Source organism: Netta rufina (genome assembly GCF_964035555.1).
Source record: "Netta rufina genome assembly, chromosome: 3".
Lineage (NCBI taxonomy): Eukaryota > Metazoa > Chordata > Aves > Anseriformes > Anatidae > Netta > Netta rufina.
The window spans coordinates 98,446,264-98,466,378 of NC_140125.1; the positions used below are offsets into that span (position 1 = coordinate 98,446,264).

General features: G+C 34.7%; 1 protein-coding gene across 1 annotated transcript in view; it reads left to right on the top strand.

The window, feature by feature from the left end:
- Positions 1 to 20,115, top strand: part of CSMD1 (CUB and Sushi multiple domains 1) — a gene marked incomplete at both ends in the record, with an annotated part of 1,174,241 nt that overhangs the window by 797,274 nt on the left and 356,852 nt on the right. Inside the window, 2 exons of the mRNA XM_084285255.1 lie at positions 3,586 to 3,710; positions 8,452 to 8,573. Of these exons, the coding sequence (XP_084141381.1) occupies positions 3,586 to 3,710; positions 8,452 to 8,573 (247 nt within the window). The remainder of the gene's footprint in view (positions 1 to 3,585; positions 3,711 to 8,451; positions 8,574 to 20,115) is intronic.

The window sequence follows — 20,115 nt, forward strand, 5'->3', positions numbered from 1 at the left end:
AGAAGGAGCTATTGTTCTTGTCAGAACAGTGCCAAATGTAGATATTAATCTGAACTGAGACATATGAAAATGCACATTATTCAAAATCTTTTCCAGTCTGCTGAAAGACGTGTTGTGATTGGGATTGATGGAAGGGCAGAGGGTTTATTTTCAAGTCAGCCTGATAGCCAACTGTATCAGTGATGACAAGTTCTTTGAAAAGGGTTTCATTGTTTTCAGCACAATAATGGCATTCATTCTAATATCATGACGCAGAAAAAGGTATTGAAATATTAACCTTTTCATTCTGTCCTTCTGCCACGCTTTTACTGTGTTCGTTCAGGAAGCAGGAGAAACAAATTTCCGTGATTTCAAAGAACCCAGTGGATATTTGGAATCATTTTGAGGGAGAAATGGCAACTCAGACATTGCTAGACAAATGAGGACATAATAAATGCAATTTTGGGGTCAATATTATGTTTTATTTTTGTGGGAGATCTGAAAACCACAGAACTTTTAAATGAAATCTGAAATGGATATAAATAATTACATTTCTGCTCCCCTTAAACATTGCATGCACATAATGTAAATATGTAAGGCACATGGCATTGTGAAAATACAATCACCTTGTACAATTCCACTGGCATGTGTAACAAAAATAACTTTTAAATTTTCAAAACTCATTAAAAAATAAATAAGCATCCTGTTCCTATAATTTATTACAGATCTTTTTTCATATTAAAATGGCTTCTTTCAGTAAAATCCTAACTTTTTTAATAATTCAAATTTTTGCTTTTATGTAGTTCCATTCAAAATAGAAGGAAAAAATGGAGAAACTAATTTCTTCCTGTTGAAATACACATAGAGAATTAAGCAAAACAAAGCAAAACACTTCCAGTGTCAAAGTTTTGCTCAGCAAATAGGGAGGTAAAGACGAGAACAAAAGAAATTTAAAACCTTAATTTTTAACAACTGGAGATTAAGTGAATTAATCATTCCCTTTGAAACTGCAGATCAAATTATTTGATATACTGCTTTAAAAGGACTCCTCATTTTTGTATGGAAAAATGTCAAGCAGAATCAACAGGAGACTCAGCAATTCTGACATTGCTTAGAGGATAAGTGTAGACTGTGTGGTCCGGATGCATCACATCCCGAGATACTTATTTAGATAGATCTGATTGTCTGGAAACAGAAAATACTTTAGTGACTCAGCTCACCTAAGCTTCTTCAGTATCAACTGTTCTCTTAAATTTCTAGTTATATGTCTTGATCCAGATATCTGTAATGTATATATTATATAATATGTATATATATATATATTCATTTTATTATTCAGTCCCCATACCATCAAATTAGTATACAAACTAGAAACACCAACAACAAACAAAAAAACACCTTAATCTCATCCCTTCATGATATTGTCTTAATTGCATTTCAGACATGGATGCAATTTTTGTATCTCTTTCCTTCTTTATATATATTACAATCTGGCAGCCTGTACCTCCATTCCTCAATACTTAGAAATTTTCTTCAGGATATGTTTTCAGTAGCATTTTGATTATTTTTGCAAGCCTTTGCAGAATTAAAATTACGTTCAAAAATACTCTCATGGAAAGTATCAGTTGTTAGACTGATGGCATAGACCTGATTTTTCACAATAGGTGCTTCAAAAAGGATGGATCTTACCTGGTATTAAAGTAAGTTTAATGAACTATGTATGTAGCCATACATAGACCACGTCTAGAACTATCTCAGTCATTCTAGTAAAACCCATGACTGCTCCTCTGTAGCCTATCAAAATTTAATTTGAATTTTTGAAATAAGTTTCAAAAGATTGTACATGTTAATGCCTTTAGCTGGCATTCAAGTTTCTCTCCACCCTGAACTCTAGCACTGAGGAGCTTTCAAGTACTTCATGTTTCTACCTTGCTCTTCAACTTGATGATTTTGCTAGATTTTTTGGTTATTTTTAATATGTTACAGTCAACATGTTGTGGGTTTGTGTGTGTGTGTGTGTCACTTAGCTTTTGCTCAAACATTTCAAAAGATGTTTGAAATGTGTAAAATATATGAAGCTCAAGTTATTAGTCCTTAGAAACAAGCTATTTCCAGACATTTGGAAAAAAAAATACAATATAGTATATAAATAAATAGCAAAACAAATTAAATCATCAAAGTGTGTGGTTTAAACTAGTAAAATTTTAGGTATCCATATGTTTATTAATAATACATGTTTATCCTTGTATTTATTCATTTGAGGAGTGTATTTGGAATCATGCTTAGTCACTTCTTCCAAAGGTTTTACTGTTCTAAAGGGCAGTAGATTATGGCAAATATGAAGTAAAATTTTAGAAAATTGTTCATCTTCAAGGATTTCATGCATTTCCCATGACATATGGAAGGAAGAGGCCAGTGCTTTCCTAGATTTGTAGCATCTCATTCAAATTTTAAAATATTAATAAAAAAAAATGATCTATTAAAAGTTTTGTGAAAGAAGTGTTGAAGTACGTCATAGGAAGCAATATGGTTTGACTTTGGGGGGTCCTCTGGAAAGCTAACAGAATAATTGTTCTTGAAGGTAGAAACAAGCAGGCTGCTAGTAAATGAGATTATATTTACTTTTTTCCACAATACAGTTTTAACCACTGACCTTCTGATTGCCATCCATCCTTGGTGTTTATTACTCAGTGACTAGAAGGGCCAGACTGATAAATCCATTTTATTAACACCACTTAGTACACAACAAGAGATTATCAGATACGGACTTAAAAGTGCAAGAAAGCTAACAGTAAATAGGGTTGTTGTGGTGGGGAACAAAGAATGTCACAAATAATTGGAATGCTAAGAAATAAATTGAAGCAGAAATTTAAATACTGTTTTGGAAAACTCTGAGATACAGTGACACTGTATAGTTTATGAATTCTACATAAATGTTGGTCATCATTATTTGGAATGAAATTCTTCAGAAAAAAAAGTTAGAAAATTTCAGAGTTGCAAATGTATCAGCAGTACTTCAATCCTAAGTAGTTCCTGCTAGAAATCCTAATGTTAGCATTTTACATAGCTTTTTAGCAGGAAATTTCAACAAAGTTGAGAATTTTTCATGAACTACTACAGTTTACTGAAATTATATTTCTTTGTAATACATGTAAAACAAAATCCTATACCTAACTGACTAGAATTTCAGAGAAAATTGAGAGGTTGAAATTATTCATGGAGTAAATTTTCTTGCTTGAAAGAACAGTGATTATACATTTTATTGACAAATGTATATCTTGATGTATTCTTTGAAGTCATTGCTTAAAGGATGAAAATTAGTATTACAATTACTTTATATTTCTGACCTTATTTCTTTAAATGGTAGACAAAGTGAATACAGTGGAGCCATTCCCTATAGTTTAAGATGTTTTGTTTGTTTGTTTGCTTCTATTAATATATATAGTAATGATGAACTAGAATTTCCCATCCTAATTTGTTCATTTGGACCTGGAAATACGATCATTTGGTGGAACTTTTTCTTTTTTTTTTTTTTTTTTTTTTTGGGGGGGGATGATATTAGGATATATTTTAATTCTTCCATTCTTCCTCCTCTTTCTCTACCAGGGTCGGTGCAAGTGTACAGTTTTCCTGTGAAGATAATTATGTGCTGCAAGGTTCTAAGAGCATCACTTGCCAGAGAGTGACAGATACTCTGGCTGCCTGGAGTGACCACAGGCCAATTTGCCGAGGTAGGTGATGTTCTTGGGCACTTTTCTTTAAGTGTAGAAAGGTAATTTATAATTTCTGTACAGAAATGCAATAGCATGATGCTTTAAAGAAATCAGAAATTATTATATATATATACACACTTTATATATATACATAACAGTATATTTTCAAAGATCTTTCTGTAGCTTGAAACCTGTTAACCAAGTCGATGAGCAAAGATGCAGAAACAATATTAAAAAGCTAATTCCCTTTTAACAGTTTAACATTTTACTTCTTCTATAATAAATTTAACTTGTAAAACATTTTAAGTAGAACTAGTTCAGTTTGACTAATTTAAGTAGAACTAATTCAGTTGGACTAAATAGTAAATGCCCCCCATATTTATGTGTGGGGAGACCTCTTGTTTTTCTGTGGGCTCTTCCATGGGCTCAGACTGCAGCATGGAGATCTGCTTCGCTGTGGGACCCATGGGCTGCACGGGGACAGCCAGGGGCTTCTCTACAGGGTGCAGGGGAACTTCTGCTGTGTGCCTGGAGCACCTCCTGCTCTCCTGCTGCACTAACCTTGGGGGCTGCAGGACTGCTTCTCTCTCCTTGCTCTCCCAGCTGCTGTGTCACAGCAGTTGTGTTTTTTCTTTTCTGCTTCCTTAAATCTGCTCTCCCAGAGACCCACTCAATGTTGTTCCCAGGCTTGGCTCTGGGGAAGAGAACTTGAACAGCAAAAGATGGAAACTTGTGGGTGGAGATTAAGACTGCTTAACAGGTGAAGCAAAGCTGCACATGCAAGGAAATTGCATGTGCAATAAGGAATTTATTCAGTATTTCCCACTGACAGGCAGATGTTTAGCTACTTTCCTGGAAAACAGGGCCTCAGCACAAGTGACAGTTTCTTGGGAAGACAAATGTTATAACCACAAAAGTGCCTGCTTTCTCCTTCTTTCCCTGAGTTTTTGTTGTAGAGCATGATATCATATGCTATGGAATATACATTTAGTCAGCTGAGGTCACCTGTCCCAGCTGTATTGCCATTTCCATAGCATTGCTCTTTCCCATTCCCAGCCTATGTGATAGGGAAGCAGAGTGAGGTACAGCAAATGCCTTGATGTTCTGGACTGTTCAGCAATATCTAAAACACTGGTGTGTTATCAATATTGTTTTAGTCTCAAATCTAAAACAGCACCACGTGGACTGCTATGAAGAAAGGTAACTCCATTCCAGCCAGACTCAGTACAAAAGTCTATGTAAGCTCAATAAGAGCTTTTATAAAATTATATGTATTATATATGTATAATATATATACAATACATAATATATAAAAATATTTAATATAATATAATTTAATGTAATATATAATTATAGTATATAATTTAATATATAATTATATATATAACAATGTAAAATATTACATTATATTATATTTATACATTACATTATATTATATAAAAATAAATTATTGCAAGCTATGTAACATGGGTAATGTTACACAGGCACATCCATGTAAAGACCGGACATCTAAAATATCATGCTGTATTTAAAAAGGAAAAATCTAAATAAATTCTCGTAGCAATTGGTTTCACACTAATGTAGAATAATGCATCCACAGAACTCCACTGTTCATTCTTATGTTTTGCTTTTTCTCTCTCCTGAATTTATTCTTGCTTGCTAATACACTGTAGAAATGAGATGAAGTAATTTATGCATGGCAAAAGTAATGCTCAGCAAAAAGGGTCTATTTGCTTCTGAATTATCTGTGTGTTGTTACTAGTGTTTGCTGTTCCTTCCAATTTATTATCTGCAAATATCTCTATTATGCTTTACTGCCTCTAGTAAACTGCTAACAAAATAGGATAAATTAGTCCTATACCTCCATTAAAACCTCAGTCCAGAAAACAAGTTGCTTTCCTCAAACATACTTCCAAAACTGGAGCTAAAATTTCACAACTGTCTGAGGGTTGTTAGATGGCTGCTGGAAGTCATTTCTATGTTTTCTAAGCACAGTAATATTGCTTATGCTGAATGGTTTATAATTCTGATTCAGTATTGCAATACTGCCTGTGGTGCATGTTTGGGGATGGTGAGAACTGAGAGATACAAATTTTATTTGCAGCCCATATTATTCCCAATCCCCTTGCTGAACGTCAAGATGCCTGTACTCCTGGTGCTCACACCAAACATTTAATAATAAAATACATGATTCAAAATTATTTGTCACATTATGCAACCAATCATCAACTTAGCACAGAAAATCTGATAAACTAAATGCAACTACTGTGGGCTTAATGACTTGAAGCCTCAAAGACTTAATGAAGAAGATGAACTTTGCGTTTATCCTGGTGACTTACAAAGCCAACAATGACAAAAATCACAGGAACTGTTATTGTTAGCAAGCACCTTCATTATTTACTCTGAACAGTAGCTATGTTAAGGAGAGTACTGGCCAGTAGGCAGCCAGGATGGCAGCACTCTGAGGTGGCCAGGGCTCAGCAGGGCCCAGCAGTCAGAGCCCACCCCACCAGCCCAGCCACAGGACTAGGACAGCCAAGGACACCACTACAGTCCCAGCCACCTCCCTAGGGCTGGGACAAGTCTAGTCAGGGACAAGGGCCCATGGGTTGGGGTCAGGATCAACAAAGTCTGTCAGCGAGTACAGATACTGCTGCATCAGAGCTGCAGGCAGATAAATACTCCTGAGGCATTGCTCAGGCAGAGACCAGTAGTCCAATTCCACCCTGAAATGGATCCCCAGGGCACACAACAAGGTGTGGTGGGAGGCCCCAGGTGAAGCTGGTCAGGGCAATTTAGGCCTGTTAGCGACCTCAGGAGCCAAATGGTGCTAATGTAAATGGTCACATTTTATTGAATTCTACATAGAAACCTGCCAGTGATGAATTATTGTAAGTGGGCCCCTTAGTATAAGGACATTGAGGCCCTGGAATGTGTCTAGAGGATGGCTATGAAGCTGGTGAAGGGCCTGGAACACAAGTCCTGTGAGGAGCAGCTGAGGGCACTGGGGTTGTTTAGTCTGGAGAAGAGGATGCTCAGGAGAGACCTCATTGCTCTCTACAACTGCCTGAAAGGAAGGTGTGGGGAGCTGGGGGTTGGCCTCTTCTTACAGGTGTAACTAGTGATAGGACTAGAGGGAAGGGCCTCAAGTTGTGCCAGGGGAGGTTCAGGTTGGAAACTGGGAGACATTTCTCAGGCACTGGGATGGGTTGCCCAGTGAGGCTGGGGGAGTCACAGTCCCTGTGGGTGCTTAAGGAAAGGTTGTACCTTGTTCATAGCAACATGGTGATGATCTTGAAGGTCTTTTCCAATCTTTATGGTTCTATGATATACAAGTCTATTTAAACCTTTTTTTTTTTTTTTTTTCTCTCTCTCTCTCTCAAATAAGAGACAGATAAAAGAGTAAGAATTTGACTGAAAGAAAATTCTGAGAGAAAGGGAGATGTTTCCAAGCCAGGAGAAGAGATGGTATAAACTGTGTTTGAAGGCTGGTTGTCACCAAACTGCACCTCTGATTAGTTCCTACTGTACTTTGTGCTGGATTAATTAAATTAATAATTGTATGATAGTGGGAATGCTAGAGGTAACTAAGAGGTAACATGTAGTGGGATACTTAAATGTGACCAGTTCTTTTTTTCCCCGTACTAAGCACAGCAAACTATTCAATAAGCCTCAGTGATAACTTTGGTAGAATTATCTACGTGTCTTAGTTTTTTTTGGTTTTGGCTTGTACTGAAATCGTTATGGAAGATTTCCTTGCGATGTATCTAAACATGAAGTGAAATTCATAGAACTATATTAGGACAGTCCCTGCCATAAAGCCAAATGTTTTCACAGAAAACTGAATCATATCTGACTCAATGGAATGACTATGCAGTTAGTTCTCAATGTCCAGTCACAAAGGACCAATGGCTGGTAACAGACTGTGGTGGAAGGACAGAAAGTCTGAAAACAATTTTCCTGTGGTTTTGTTATTTCCTATTTGTACCACTCATGCTTCCATTAATGTCTAAGAAGAGGCTCACAATTGGTACTTTATTCCTCCCAGCAAGTCTGAGAGGTAAGGAAATGCTTCAGAAAATTCAGGAAATTCTTCAGAAAAGATGAAAAGTAAAAATTTCCAAAATACTGGAATTATATTAGATACATTAATCCAACATTCAGGAAAAAAAGAATGACCATTTATTAAGGAACGTGGTCACTTCTACTGCAAGTGCTGGAACTTGTGTAACTGAAGAGTCTAAATTACATCAAAAATTATGCAAATAAGTTCTGAAGTTCAGGTATTTGAAGATATATGGTATCCAAGTACTTAGAAATGGTGTGGTTTAGGCTTGCTTTTTCTTAGTGTGTTGCCACAGTGCTGTGGTACCAAACTCAAGACAGTAGAATGTTAAAAATATTCTGTTACATAACTCCATCTGATTTCTCTGGAAATCGTATCGAAGTATTTTAAAATACCTTGTGATACTACAATATTTTGGGAGGCTTAAATATCTTAGAAATTCTATCCTTAATGCTTTTGGAAAGTAATTTTCAATATTCATATGGTAATTTAGATTAATTTGCCTAAATCAAAAATAAAAAAAATGTAAACATTGTGCTGGTCAAATATCTTCCAAGGCAGATTGTTTTAGAGTATTTCAGCATTTTAATTCTTTCCTAAGAAGTTGTTATTAGTGCTATGGCAGTTTTATAAACTTTGCTTTTGACTGGTTGTTTTAATTAAAATAATCTTGTTCACTGTCTGTCATTTTAGCTAGAACATGTGGTTCTAATTTACGTGGACCAAGTGGGATTATTACATCACCAAATTATCCAGTTCAATATGAAGACAACGCACACTGTGTGTGGGTCATTACAACAACTGATCCAGAAAAGGTATGCTTTTTTTTCTTTGTCTCAATTGAAACTCAGGAATTTTTGATCTGTCTTAAAATTATTTCATACGTATTTGAACAGATGTGTGAACCTGCGAGAGTGTGTGTTCATTTAAACATGCAAATGACCAGAAAAGAAATGTTAAGAAAATATCCTGGGATCTAGAGAAGTTAAAAAATATAATAATAATAAAAAAATAAATCATTTTGATATCTGTGAAAATATCCCCCCAGAGTAATAGGTCTCAGTTACAGTTTCTAAATCATAAATGATTTTTAAATGAGATACATAAAATCAAAATCAAATCAAAATCACGTATTGCTAAATGAGTTAATGGATTTTTCAAGTTGCATCTTGATATGTAATCATCATTCAATCTCTTCACAACTATGAATGATTTTGCATAAAATAGTGGCCATAGTTCAATGTTCTTATTACATAGCGGAGTACCAAGGCACGTATCATGAAAAACAGACAGAAGTATAAAACTATCACACTGTGGACCATTTTACTGTAGAGCAAGTTCTCTGTGAAGAGAAAAGGTGTTTTTCAGTAACAAACTGAACTGTTGTATTTTATTCAGTATGGCAATTAGAGGTGGCTATTTATGAATGACCTTTGACTTATTTAAGTCATTAAATTTTACAGAAACTATTAAGTCACATAGCATTTTTAAATACGGATAAACACTTAAATATGTAAAGTGTTTGACAAATACATCTACTCCAGTTTATGTTCAGTAGTATGTAGTCTCTATTTTATTTCGTAAAATGCAATATATATTTTACTTTTAATGTGCAATTAAATTTTCCCCTGTAAATATGTGAAATTTTTATTAAAAGAACAGGCTCTCAGTACCTTAACAAAACAGTTTTGAATAAAAACATCTCTAATGTTTCATTCTAATTTTTCTTGACTTTTCAAAAATATCAATTAAGCATTGTTTTTCATATTCATGGTCAAATGAAGATAGTTACCTGCTCACTGATTGCAAGAGAGTTGAACTATAATAATACAAAAATTGGTACAGACTCTGTGGTGCTATTTATTAAACTGTATAGCATATGTGTTTTCTACGGAGGTTCTGACTTTTTTGTGAAAAGCACCAAGCTTTAGCCTACTACAGTAATACATACATTCTATTCATTTTGTACAATATGTCTCTCGATTTAAGATTTTAGTAGGGTAGAGCTCAATAGCATTGGTGTGGATTAATTTATTGCTCTATTTGATTGACTTGGAAAGGCACTCTAAAGTAGTATTCTGTGGGCAGGCTGATAGTTTATCAGTCACAAGAATGTGCTGAAAAAGCTGCCTACCCAAACTGATCAATTCTTATGTTCAAAATGAAGAGAGATGAATACAAGCTTTCACTGAAGGGGGGGGGGGGGAAATCTATTTAATCCAGCTGGTGGAAGCTGGTAAGGAGCATTGCTAACAGACAAATTGAGAATCACAATGTAGGAAAAATATGTTAAGCTTTAAGGTTTTTAATTTCAAACTATTTATCAGACATGATGGGTAATAGGGAATTAGGAGTATTTTATTAGCCTTGTTTTTTTTTATAGCAGTGAAATAGAGGAAGAGCTTTTTCTTCACTTTATGCATCTCAGAAGGATAGATATTTGCTTTAGGACCATGACGACACTGAATGTGCAGTCTTAAAATCAAACATACTTAAGATACCCAGTATCCTCACATACATTGCTTTCACATAATTTCTACATCATCTTTATTGGTATGCGTCAATACAAATCTAATATATTGAGTTTTCTATCCCCAGATAACTAAATCTAGAGTTAACACATATCCTTTAGGATAAAAGGTATAAAAGAAAGTGCTTTTATTTTGCAGACTATCTTACTCAAATGGAACTCATTTTTCTTTGAAAGAAGTAGTAATAATCTTGCTAGTATTTTGAAACCTGTGAACTTTATTAAAAAAAAAAAAAAATCCATTACAAAAATAATTTCCAGGCTTCCAAAAGAATAAATTGATTTTAAGATGTGCTGAAAGTTGTGCAGAATTTCATCCCTGACTTTTGTTGGAGTTACGAATGACTGACCTCTTGAAATTTGAACGGTGTATTGAAGGTCTGAGCTTATATTGAGGAGCCTACTATTTTGCCCTTCAGGTTTGAAAATATTTATGAAAATGCTTAGGGTATGTACTTCATTTTATTTTCCAAGAATGTAGACAGTTCATGACATCTTACTGTGTATTTTAAATTAGTTTAGGCTTATTGTAGGAGTGAATTTGTGTCCTTTCTTCTGGTTAGTTTATACATAGCATTTTACAAGATAAAGCACTATTTCCTCTTGCCATGACATTCAGTACAGTGTAAAGAATGTCGTCTATTTGAAGAGGTGCACTTGCACAAAAGAATGGAATTTAATGTGCTGGAATATTTTAAATAATATATATATATATATTTTTAAATAACATGCAACACTTTACAAACTTGACATTCTGATGCTGGTGAGAGGAGACTGTTAAGGAAAATTAAAGCCAGTTTCAACTTCCAGCAGGGACAGTCATGTAGTTGCAGTTCTTAACCAAACATATCAAGATCATTATTACACATTTTTCTAACATTTATTTGCCTTTTGCTTTTCAACACATGATTCTAGATTAACTTTGGTTCGTCTTCTGTTGTATTTCTATTAGTGCTCTGTTTATTTTGAAGCATTGATTTTCCTCCCATACCATTTATTTCTTTCCTCTGGGTCTCACTATTGTAGCTGCTGATCAGCATCCTATTGAATCCTTTATTAGAGCCTTAGTACTTGTACTAAGCTTTATGGTGCCCTTCTGACTGTCTGTCAAGTACACTTTGTAAGTTACACAAATTTTGGGTAACTATGTTTTAGTTGTTCTGTTACGCAGTTTCTCATCTTTTTACAACCAGTTTCTTTGGAGTGCTCTTCTGAGATCTTACTGATCTGTTGCCATTGTATCTTCCTTGTTGTTTTCAGTATATTGCAAGTGTGACTCTATCCCTTACTGTTTAAATTCATTCGTCAGGCTGCACATGTGTGTGTGTATATATATATATATATATATATACACACATACACACACTTAATGCCTTGGGTCTTCTGCTGCTTTCACTATTCTGTGGTAATGCTGCTAGATGCAGGGGCTCTGCTTTTAAGCTCGATTGTATATAGATGAGGCAGAGTTTTATGTTGTTTCAGCAATGACTCCTAGTCTAGTACAATATTTTCCTGACTGACTGGGGTTATGCATAGTAGATGTGACATGAGCTACAATAGTTCTTAGTTTAATGACCTTGTAAGAAGGGTGTTCCAATTACAGGTGGGTTTGTTACTCTTTTTTGTTTGCATTCCTGAATAATACACTATCTCAGCAGTACAAAGCATAGATATTAAGTTAAATCTGTTTGGGCCTAGCAGATTTATTTCTCTTAGTTGCCCAAACTGAAAACCCTGAAACTACAGGGAATAAGGGAAGTGTCACATACACTTATATAGAGCTACGCCCTCAGTGTTTAGAATAAACTTGGCATACACCTTAATATAAGAAGGTATTTCTGATTTATTGCCTTTCAAAGCAGATAGTAGGGGAACTTCAGGAGAACATTCTTACTTGGGAAAAGCTTCCCTTGTTCACAGATAGGGAATCCAAATACTGTTAAGCTTGGTTTTGAGACAAATTCTTTTGAGATAACTTATTCTTACAAAGTGCCCTGAAACAGCAGTCTTACTAAGTAGCATATAATAATTTATCTATTTATTTTAATGAGACTATCTTGCTAGTTCATGGATTGGTTCAAAGCTTGTGGTAGCTTAGATCTGATCCATTGCTGATGTCCCTTGTTTTAACTTGTACAAAACATACAATTCCTCAGATTCTTACTTCAATGTAAATAGGAAGTAATAATTTGCAATGAATTCAGAACCTTTGTGTCAATAGACCAGTGTGCTCCAGTTAAATGGCATTATTGTGCATTGTTTAATATTGGAGTGTTATTTAGAAAGCCTGTTTCTTCAAAGCACTGTTACAGACAAGGGCACCTCTTCTTTCAGTGTCTGGTCAGACCACGCTGCCACAAGTAATAGGATGTCTCACAAGTAATAGAACATGTCTCACATCTACAGCACTTGCAGTCTCATACTGTTCTCTGGCTGGGGTAGGGATATCTTGCTGAGTATTATATATCTCATCTCTACAGAGAGTACCAGAGTGCTGCCATAGTATTGATTTTTCTCTGTGAAGCTGTACTTTTTCTGTACTATGGTTTTTGAGCAGCAAAGACCTTAATCACTAAAAATGTGTAGATCTAAGAACTACTTATGCTACGTGTTTGTTTGTTCTTGACAATATACAGGCTTGTACTAGTGCTTTGCTCTAATTCTGTTTCATAAATCCCAGTATAGATTAACAGAGTGGAAAAAAGTGAAAGCGTAGTATTGTATATTCTTTTGTCTTTCACAAAATGTAAACTGAGTTTTGTGCCATTTTTAAAATGTGCTCAGTAGTTTGTGCACATTTGGGGTTTTAAGAAAATACTTGTTACTGTAAAATACTTGGCGAAAAAAAAAAATTACCTTTCCGTTTTGATAAGCTACCTACAAAACAGTTGTACTAAATTAACAAAACATGGGGCTTAACATATAACAGGAACATATTCCTGTTATAGCAAGCCAAAAACAGGTGGTAGTGTATTTTTGTACTATGGGGCAGGGAGATGTTCCCTCTGGTAGGGCATTTTGGCCTCCCTCCACTACATGTCTACATTTAAGATGTATGTACAGCTTTTTAGGCTCCTAACTTACCAACTGAAGTTAAATATGAAAAAATATTCCTGAAAGCATAGAAATGTGGGGTGGGTAGAGATAGGTAGTGTATGTCTGCCTAAAGGAAGTCCCTAAGACTTGGCAAAATTAAAAGTGCTGAACACAGTGCTGAGAAGATCCTTTCCAGTGTAACAGCCCTATATTACTATATCTACCTCTTCCTGTCTTCAGTTTACTAAGGACCTTTGACTTTTGACTTGCTGTAGAGGATGAAATGTTAGCTAGCTCTCCTGTGTATAATGCAGAAGCCTCCTTGGTTATTCACAAAGAAGCAATCCCATACAGGAATATATAATTATACAGGAATACAAATTCCTGTACTTTATGCAAGATGGCTCCCCTGACTTTCATTTAGCTAGGGAAAGCTTTCCCAGCAGTGGAGGAGTATCTGATGATATCACTTATTTCTTGTGCGTTCCTGGAAAAGTTACTGCCATTTCACTTTTTGATTCACTCAGCCCCATCTTATGTATAGTCCAATTTCTTTTGTTGACATCTTTTCACACTTACATGGCAGATTTTCATACAGATCATGACAGACATAGGGAAGGATTATTTTAAAGCTGATTGGCAGATGTAATGGTATTGTTCTGATATTTACTGATATGTTGAGATTATTGATATAATCTACTGCAACTCCTTTTTAATTGTTTGCTCCTGAAATTGCATTGATGAAAAAAATGACATAAATGTCTTAATTTTGATATTTGAGCTTGTAGCAGTTTTGATTTCTTTTTAAACACTAATATGGTTCTATGGAAGATTACAATACATTGCATTAATTTAGTATGGATATAAATTATACAGTTTTTCTTACTACAGAGGCATGTAATGCCATTCTGTATGGTCTTTACTTTTGACCAAAAAAAAAAAAAAAAGTCCTTAGTTTTGCTTTCAGGATGTCAGCTAGGTCTTCTCTGCCAAGATTTATCTGTGGGGCATGAATTTTATAAGCCTTAGATGGATCAAAGTGTGATACGCTGAGTTAGAAATTGTGATTTAGAGGGAAAAATGGTGTTCTTAGAAAGAAAAATATACATGTGTGCAAATGTCAGGATGGGAAAGCTGAAGAAGGAGAATCAGGATTAAATTTGTTGTGTTGCTGCCTTTGAATTTATAATAAATCACTATTTCAGAAAGACAGTTGTAATATATTATCTATTAATGCACAGCCAAAGACAAACAAATTCACACTCCAAACAGACTAAATGTATGAAAGCATGACAAATTTTTAATTGGCAAGATTAAGTCACATACGTGTGGCTTAGCGGAAACAAAAAAAAAAATCAAGCAAAAAAAAAAAGTCAAGAAAAAAGAAAAAAAAGATTTTTCCCTATCAAAAGAGGGCAATATGGAATAATTTCAATATGATGTGTTTGCCCTGTATCTGCATAGGTAAAAATTATGCAAATCCATTACTGTCACTATTTTGTTGAAGAATTACCATAGCGAAAATCATTTGTATTTGATTGTATCATAGATTGAATGGTCTGTAAACTTAGTTATTATTTTAATGTATTTCTTACAAAGTATAACCAGACTATTCCTCTTTGTATCTGTTTATTTGATAGTTAAAACAACTCCATTATGAAACAATACAAAATAATTAAGCAAACATGTAGTATGTAAGCCTGCCTTTATTTATTTATTTATTTATTTAATTTGAGTCACAGTTGCTAGAGGTAGTCTTTAAAGGTTAAAAAGTTCGTTGTCCCCCATTTTTTTCTTAGAGGAATTTATCTGGTGAGCGTATCTTTAGAACCCCCACTTATGAATTTAAACAGGCCAGCTTTGTTCATAGGTCTCATACTTAATTACTTGATCAGAAATATTGTGGAAATTCCTGGGTAAATGTTGAGAGGCTTTTTTTTTTTTTTTTTCTTCCCTCCAACATTTGCTTCCTCTTCCTCTGGTAAGATGCTTTTTTTTTTCTTCTGCCTCAATTTCATCTTTTGTGCTGTATTGATTACCACCAATTAATTTGTTACCTTTAATCTTTTTTTTTTTCACTTCATATGTGTCTTCTTCTTTCTTAAAATACACGAATTTAAATATATCGTCCTAATGGTTTTCATGGTTTACATTTATCCCACAAAAACAGTAAATGAGGTAGTCAGATGATTTTTTTTTTTTTTTTTTTCCTGTGTCGCTACTTCCTGAGGTTTGCATGGGTCCACCTCTCGAGCCTCTTAAGGTCCTTCTGGATAGCATTCCTGTAATTGGAGTACTATTCAGCATAAGAACATACCAGTTGGTGTACTGACTTACTATTTCACAAAAATGTATACATTTAATTTATTTAATAGTGAAATGATTTCAGGCAAGTGTGGTGGTTTTACCATGCTGGGCAGCTAAACCCCACAACCACTCTCTCACTCCCCCTCCTTTAGATGAGGAGGGGGAGAAGTAAAGCAAAGAACAACTCACGGGTTGAGATAAGGATAATTTAATTAAAGGGAAATAATTATAATAATTAAATAAAGACTACTATGAACTAAACAATTTAACTAAGGGGAAATAAAAAGGGAAAGGGGAAAAGGGAGGGGAAAAGGAAAAATAAAAAGAAGGGAGGAAAACAAACAAACAAAATAAATGAAGGCTATATGGAAGTGCAGAGGAAAGAAATTACTCTCTACTTCCCACAAATGAGCAATGATTGACCACGTCCTTTAAGCAAGGCCTCAATGCACGCAGCCGGTGTTCGAGAGGAGGACCGACGTCTTCTCAACGAGAGCCCACCCCTCCCCTCTTCTTCCTGTTTCCACCTTTTATTGCTGAGTGTGACACCACATGGTATGGAATATCCCTTTGATTGGTTTAGGTCAGCTGCCCTAGTGATGTTTCTCTCCTCACTTTTTGCCCACCCCTAGGAGGGTTAGAGAAAGGCCCAATGCTGTGCCACTGCTGCTCAGCAGTAGACACAACACTGGTGTGATAACACTGCTGTTCCAGCTACAAGTACAGAGTATGGCACTGTATGGGCTGCTGCCGGGAAAGTTAACATTCCAGCCAGACCCAGTACAGCAAGTTTATCAAATGGAGTATCAATTGGATTTCTAAAGCCATAGGTGAATATCCATTGAATATATGTAAATGTAAGATGCTTTCTTAAGTACTTTGTGTTCACAAATTACAGTGCAAATCAACATATTTGTTATGACTTGTGCAGTCACAAATGAAAAATAAATAGCTGAATATTTTACCTGCACAATCCCACAGTATGTACATATAGTGACATAAAGTCATTACTGTTCTCCCCTTTTAATTCAGAATATTTTCTGACAGGAAGATCTCATAACAGAGCATGTATTAGATGAGAATGTTCTTCCACTGTTTAAAAAGAAATCCTCCAATTAAATTTCGGCATACTTACCTTATTTTTGTTTGTCCTATAGTTTAGTTCTATTTAAAAATTTTTCCCTGTTCTCTTTGTGGGAACTGTCAAACACTATCAATGCATAAACACAGGATATCAAAATTTATGTATTTTTTTTCCCTTGAGGTTGAAAATGTCTGCAGCTATTGATAGTATATCTGATCTGACAATATCCTTGGATGACATACATATACATGTATATGTGTATGTAAACACCAAATATACATTTGTGTATGCATATACACAAATTGACATATATTATGTTCATATATGTGTGTGTACATATACAACCAACACGTGTGTATATATATATATATATATGTATCTCAGGTTTACCTATAGAAATTTTCTATAGAAATTATCTTTGTGCAGACCCTATGCATCTCACATTTTCTGCTCAAGGAGATCAGTGCTAACAGAGGAATTTATGTACTTACAGTTCTTGGTTATGTTTGTTTACCTTTTCCTTAAGGTGCAGATGGTCAAAGTTTCTTTTGCTTGATACTCACTGTTTGTATTCTTTTAAATCTTTTCTTGAGTAACGTTTTCTACTGGGGAAATGCCAGCTGAACATTTATAGGTAAACGATAGGAAATTCTAAGAAATTCACATACTACATAGTAAAGAATATACGCAGAGAAAGATCATCAGAGTTTTAAAGTAGATTAGTATTTTCTAAAAATTATTTATGATCCCTTTCAGTCTTCTTTAGCAATACTATAGATCTGGTATTTGGCATCACTGCAAATAGAAGCCTCCAGGTATTTACATAATAAATTACAGTCAGCACTTCATTTAATTAACTCACTTTGGTGTATTACTGAATAGGAGCTTCATATTACAAGTAAAGAGGCATTGGGGAAAATAGTAAATGGAGGATCAAATCATCACATGTACATTAAGATGTACAGATCTTCGATTTCAGGAAGATGTAAAAGAGGAAGGATAGAGGTAATTGTACTTAATGGAATTTTTACTTAGTACGAAAAATAAAATAGGGTTTGCAGTAAGTTATTACAGAATAAAAGGTTTTCTAAGTGCTGTGAGGCATAAATGGCACTTCAGTTAGTTTAATAGCTGAGAAGCAGCATGGGAAAAACAAGTTGCAAGAGTGTACTTTGTGGCCTGTGTTAATTCCTCTATAATTTAAAGCCTTTAAGTGCACTGCCTAAATTAGTTTTACTTCTTTAGCATCTTTCTAACTTCAAAGTAAACACCTCAAAGGTTATTGTATCCCACTTCAGATCAAATTTGCTTCCTGGCTCTCGTTAAGTAAAGAAAAACTTGAAAGATCAAGAGTGACTATGGCAGGTGGTCATAGATCAGTGAATAACTTATTGTGCTCATTTTTGTTCTTCTCCATCAGGTTTACCCAGTGTGCTTTTTTATTACACTTAAAAATAAAAAAATAAAAAATTATTATTTTTTTTAAACTCTGGACATCAAATTCCAAATGTCCAAATGTATAACCTGGACAAAATATCAATTATAGCAGATCCCACTGTATATCAATGACTAGCACTGCAAAGTCATGGTAGAACAAGTAAGTGCAAGATGAAACACGTAAGAAATTCTGGCCATGTATTAAGCAAAGTACTGTGCTCTCAACACTCATTTACTATAGGAAAAAGTCAATAACTTCAGAACAAAGAACTTGTATTGCACAAGATACTGAAAATTTTGACAGACAACTCAAGAAGAGGTGATAGACACAGGAGGTGAAGTGATGATATTCTGATTTGTCACCCATACTCATGAAAATACGAGTATGAGCCTTTTTCAGTGACAGACTTTTAATGGGTCATTAATGTTGTTAATTTCATGCTTGTCTATATGACAAAATTCCAGATTTTACTGAGGATGATATTATGACTAATATGGACACAAAAAGTCTTATGGAAATTCCAAAACTATAGTTATTCTGTTTGGTCAGCTGTTGCCAAGTAGAATATATTTTTTTTTTTTTCCTGCCTTTCATGGAATCTGGGAATTAATTTGGAGCATCTTGTTTCTATACACAGCTAGTTTTACTTTTTCTTCACAAGTTGTTATTGAAACGTTTCATTGCATCAGTATAATAAACTTTGTGTATAAAAACACTTGTTACGATTTACTGCAAGTTCTTAGGCTATATGTAATGGAGAAATCCAAAATGCTATTTCAGACTTCTCATATGATCAAATTATTACCTCAAGGAAATCTGACCTTGATCAAATAATTACAAAATCAAATCTTTAACTGTTCTGGATCATGTATTAGATCACCTCTTGTTTCATAGTTGTAGTCTATTTTCTTTCACCTTCCATGTTATGGAATAAGATATATTTAATCTACAGACGATTTTTATCATTTGTAATTGTAACTTGTAACCTAAAACTTGTCTTTCCCAGTGTGTTTTAAGACCTCCATAGATGTTCACATTTACAGAATTTAATAAATGATGAGATCACAAAGCAATATATGGATTTGGTCTCGAGAGGATAACAATGTGGAACAACCTTTTCTTGATAACCAGTTATAAATTGTTTAAGGGGTTAATATAGATATGCTGTATACACATTTTCACTCTCAGAAGTCTTCTCTTTCTACCTTTCATCATGTCCCAGAGCTGTAGTAATGTCTGCAGGAGATAAAGCAGATTACAAAGCAGCTGATGCACATGCCCAGAGAGGGAGCAATGGGACAAGCTCCCTTCGGAAGGAGGGATGGTGAAGATGCTTCTATTTCTGGACATAGAGAGGCATTTCACTTCTTCCATCTGTGTTGCCGAGAAAAGAGAAAATGGAACATTGCAGTTAGTTTTCTATTTGAACAGTAGAATCATGCCTTTTGAGTTTTCTATGCCTTTCAAAAAAAGTAATCTCCCATTACAATGGTCATCCCTTTCCTTTCCAGGTGGCAGATTAGTAGAATGAGACTTCCCAGCTTGGTCTCCTCTTCCTCCCTGTAGGCGGTAAACTTCATCACTATGACACACACACATATAAACACACACACATATATGCACATATAAATTTAATATATATATATGTATTTATATATAATATATATTTAGCCCAGTGAAGAGCTCAGTATTTTAAATGTCATCACTGGAACATAATTTATTACTAACCTTTCTGAAATATCCACAAGCAAAAATCTTACCTGTGTGCCATCATAGAGCATTCAGAACTGAAGTGAGGTGTGAACAGGAGCTTCATGGCAGGAATAGTATGTAGGTGGCTGTAGTTCTGAAAGATTAAAATGGAGAACAGCTCATTACAGTAGAGATTATTTATTTCTGCCTAAGGAGGAAAACATCCTAGGAGGAGTTTGTTCTTAATCAGTTCATATTTCAAATTTCTTA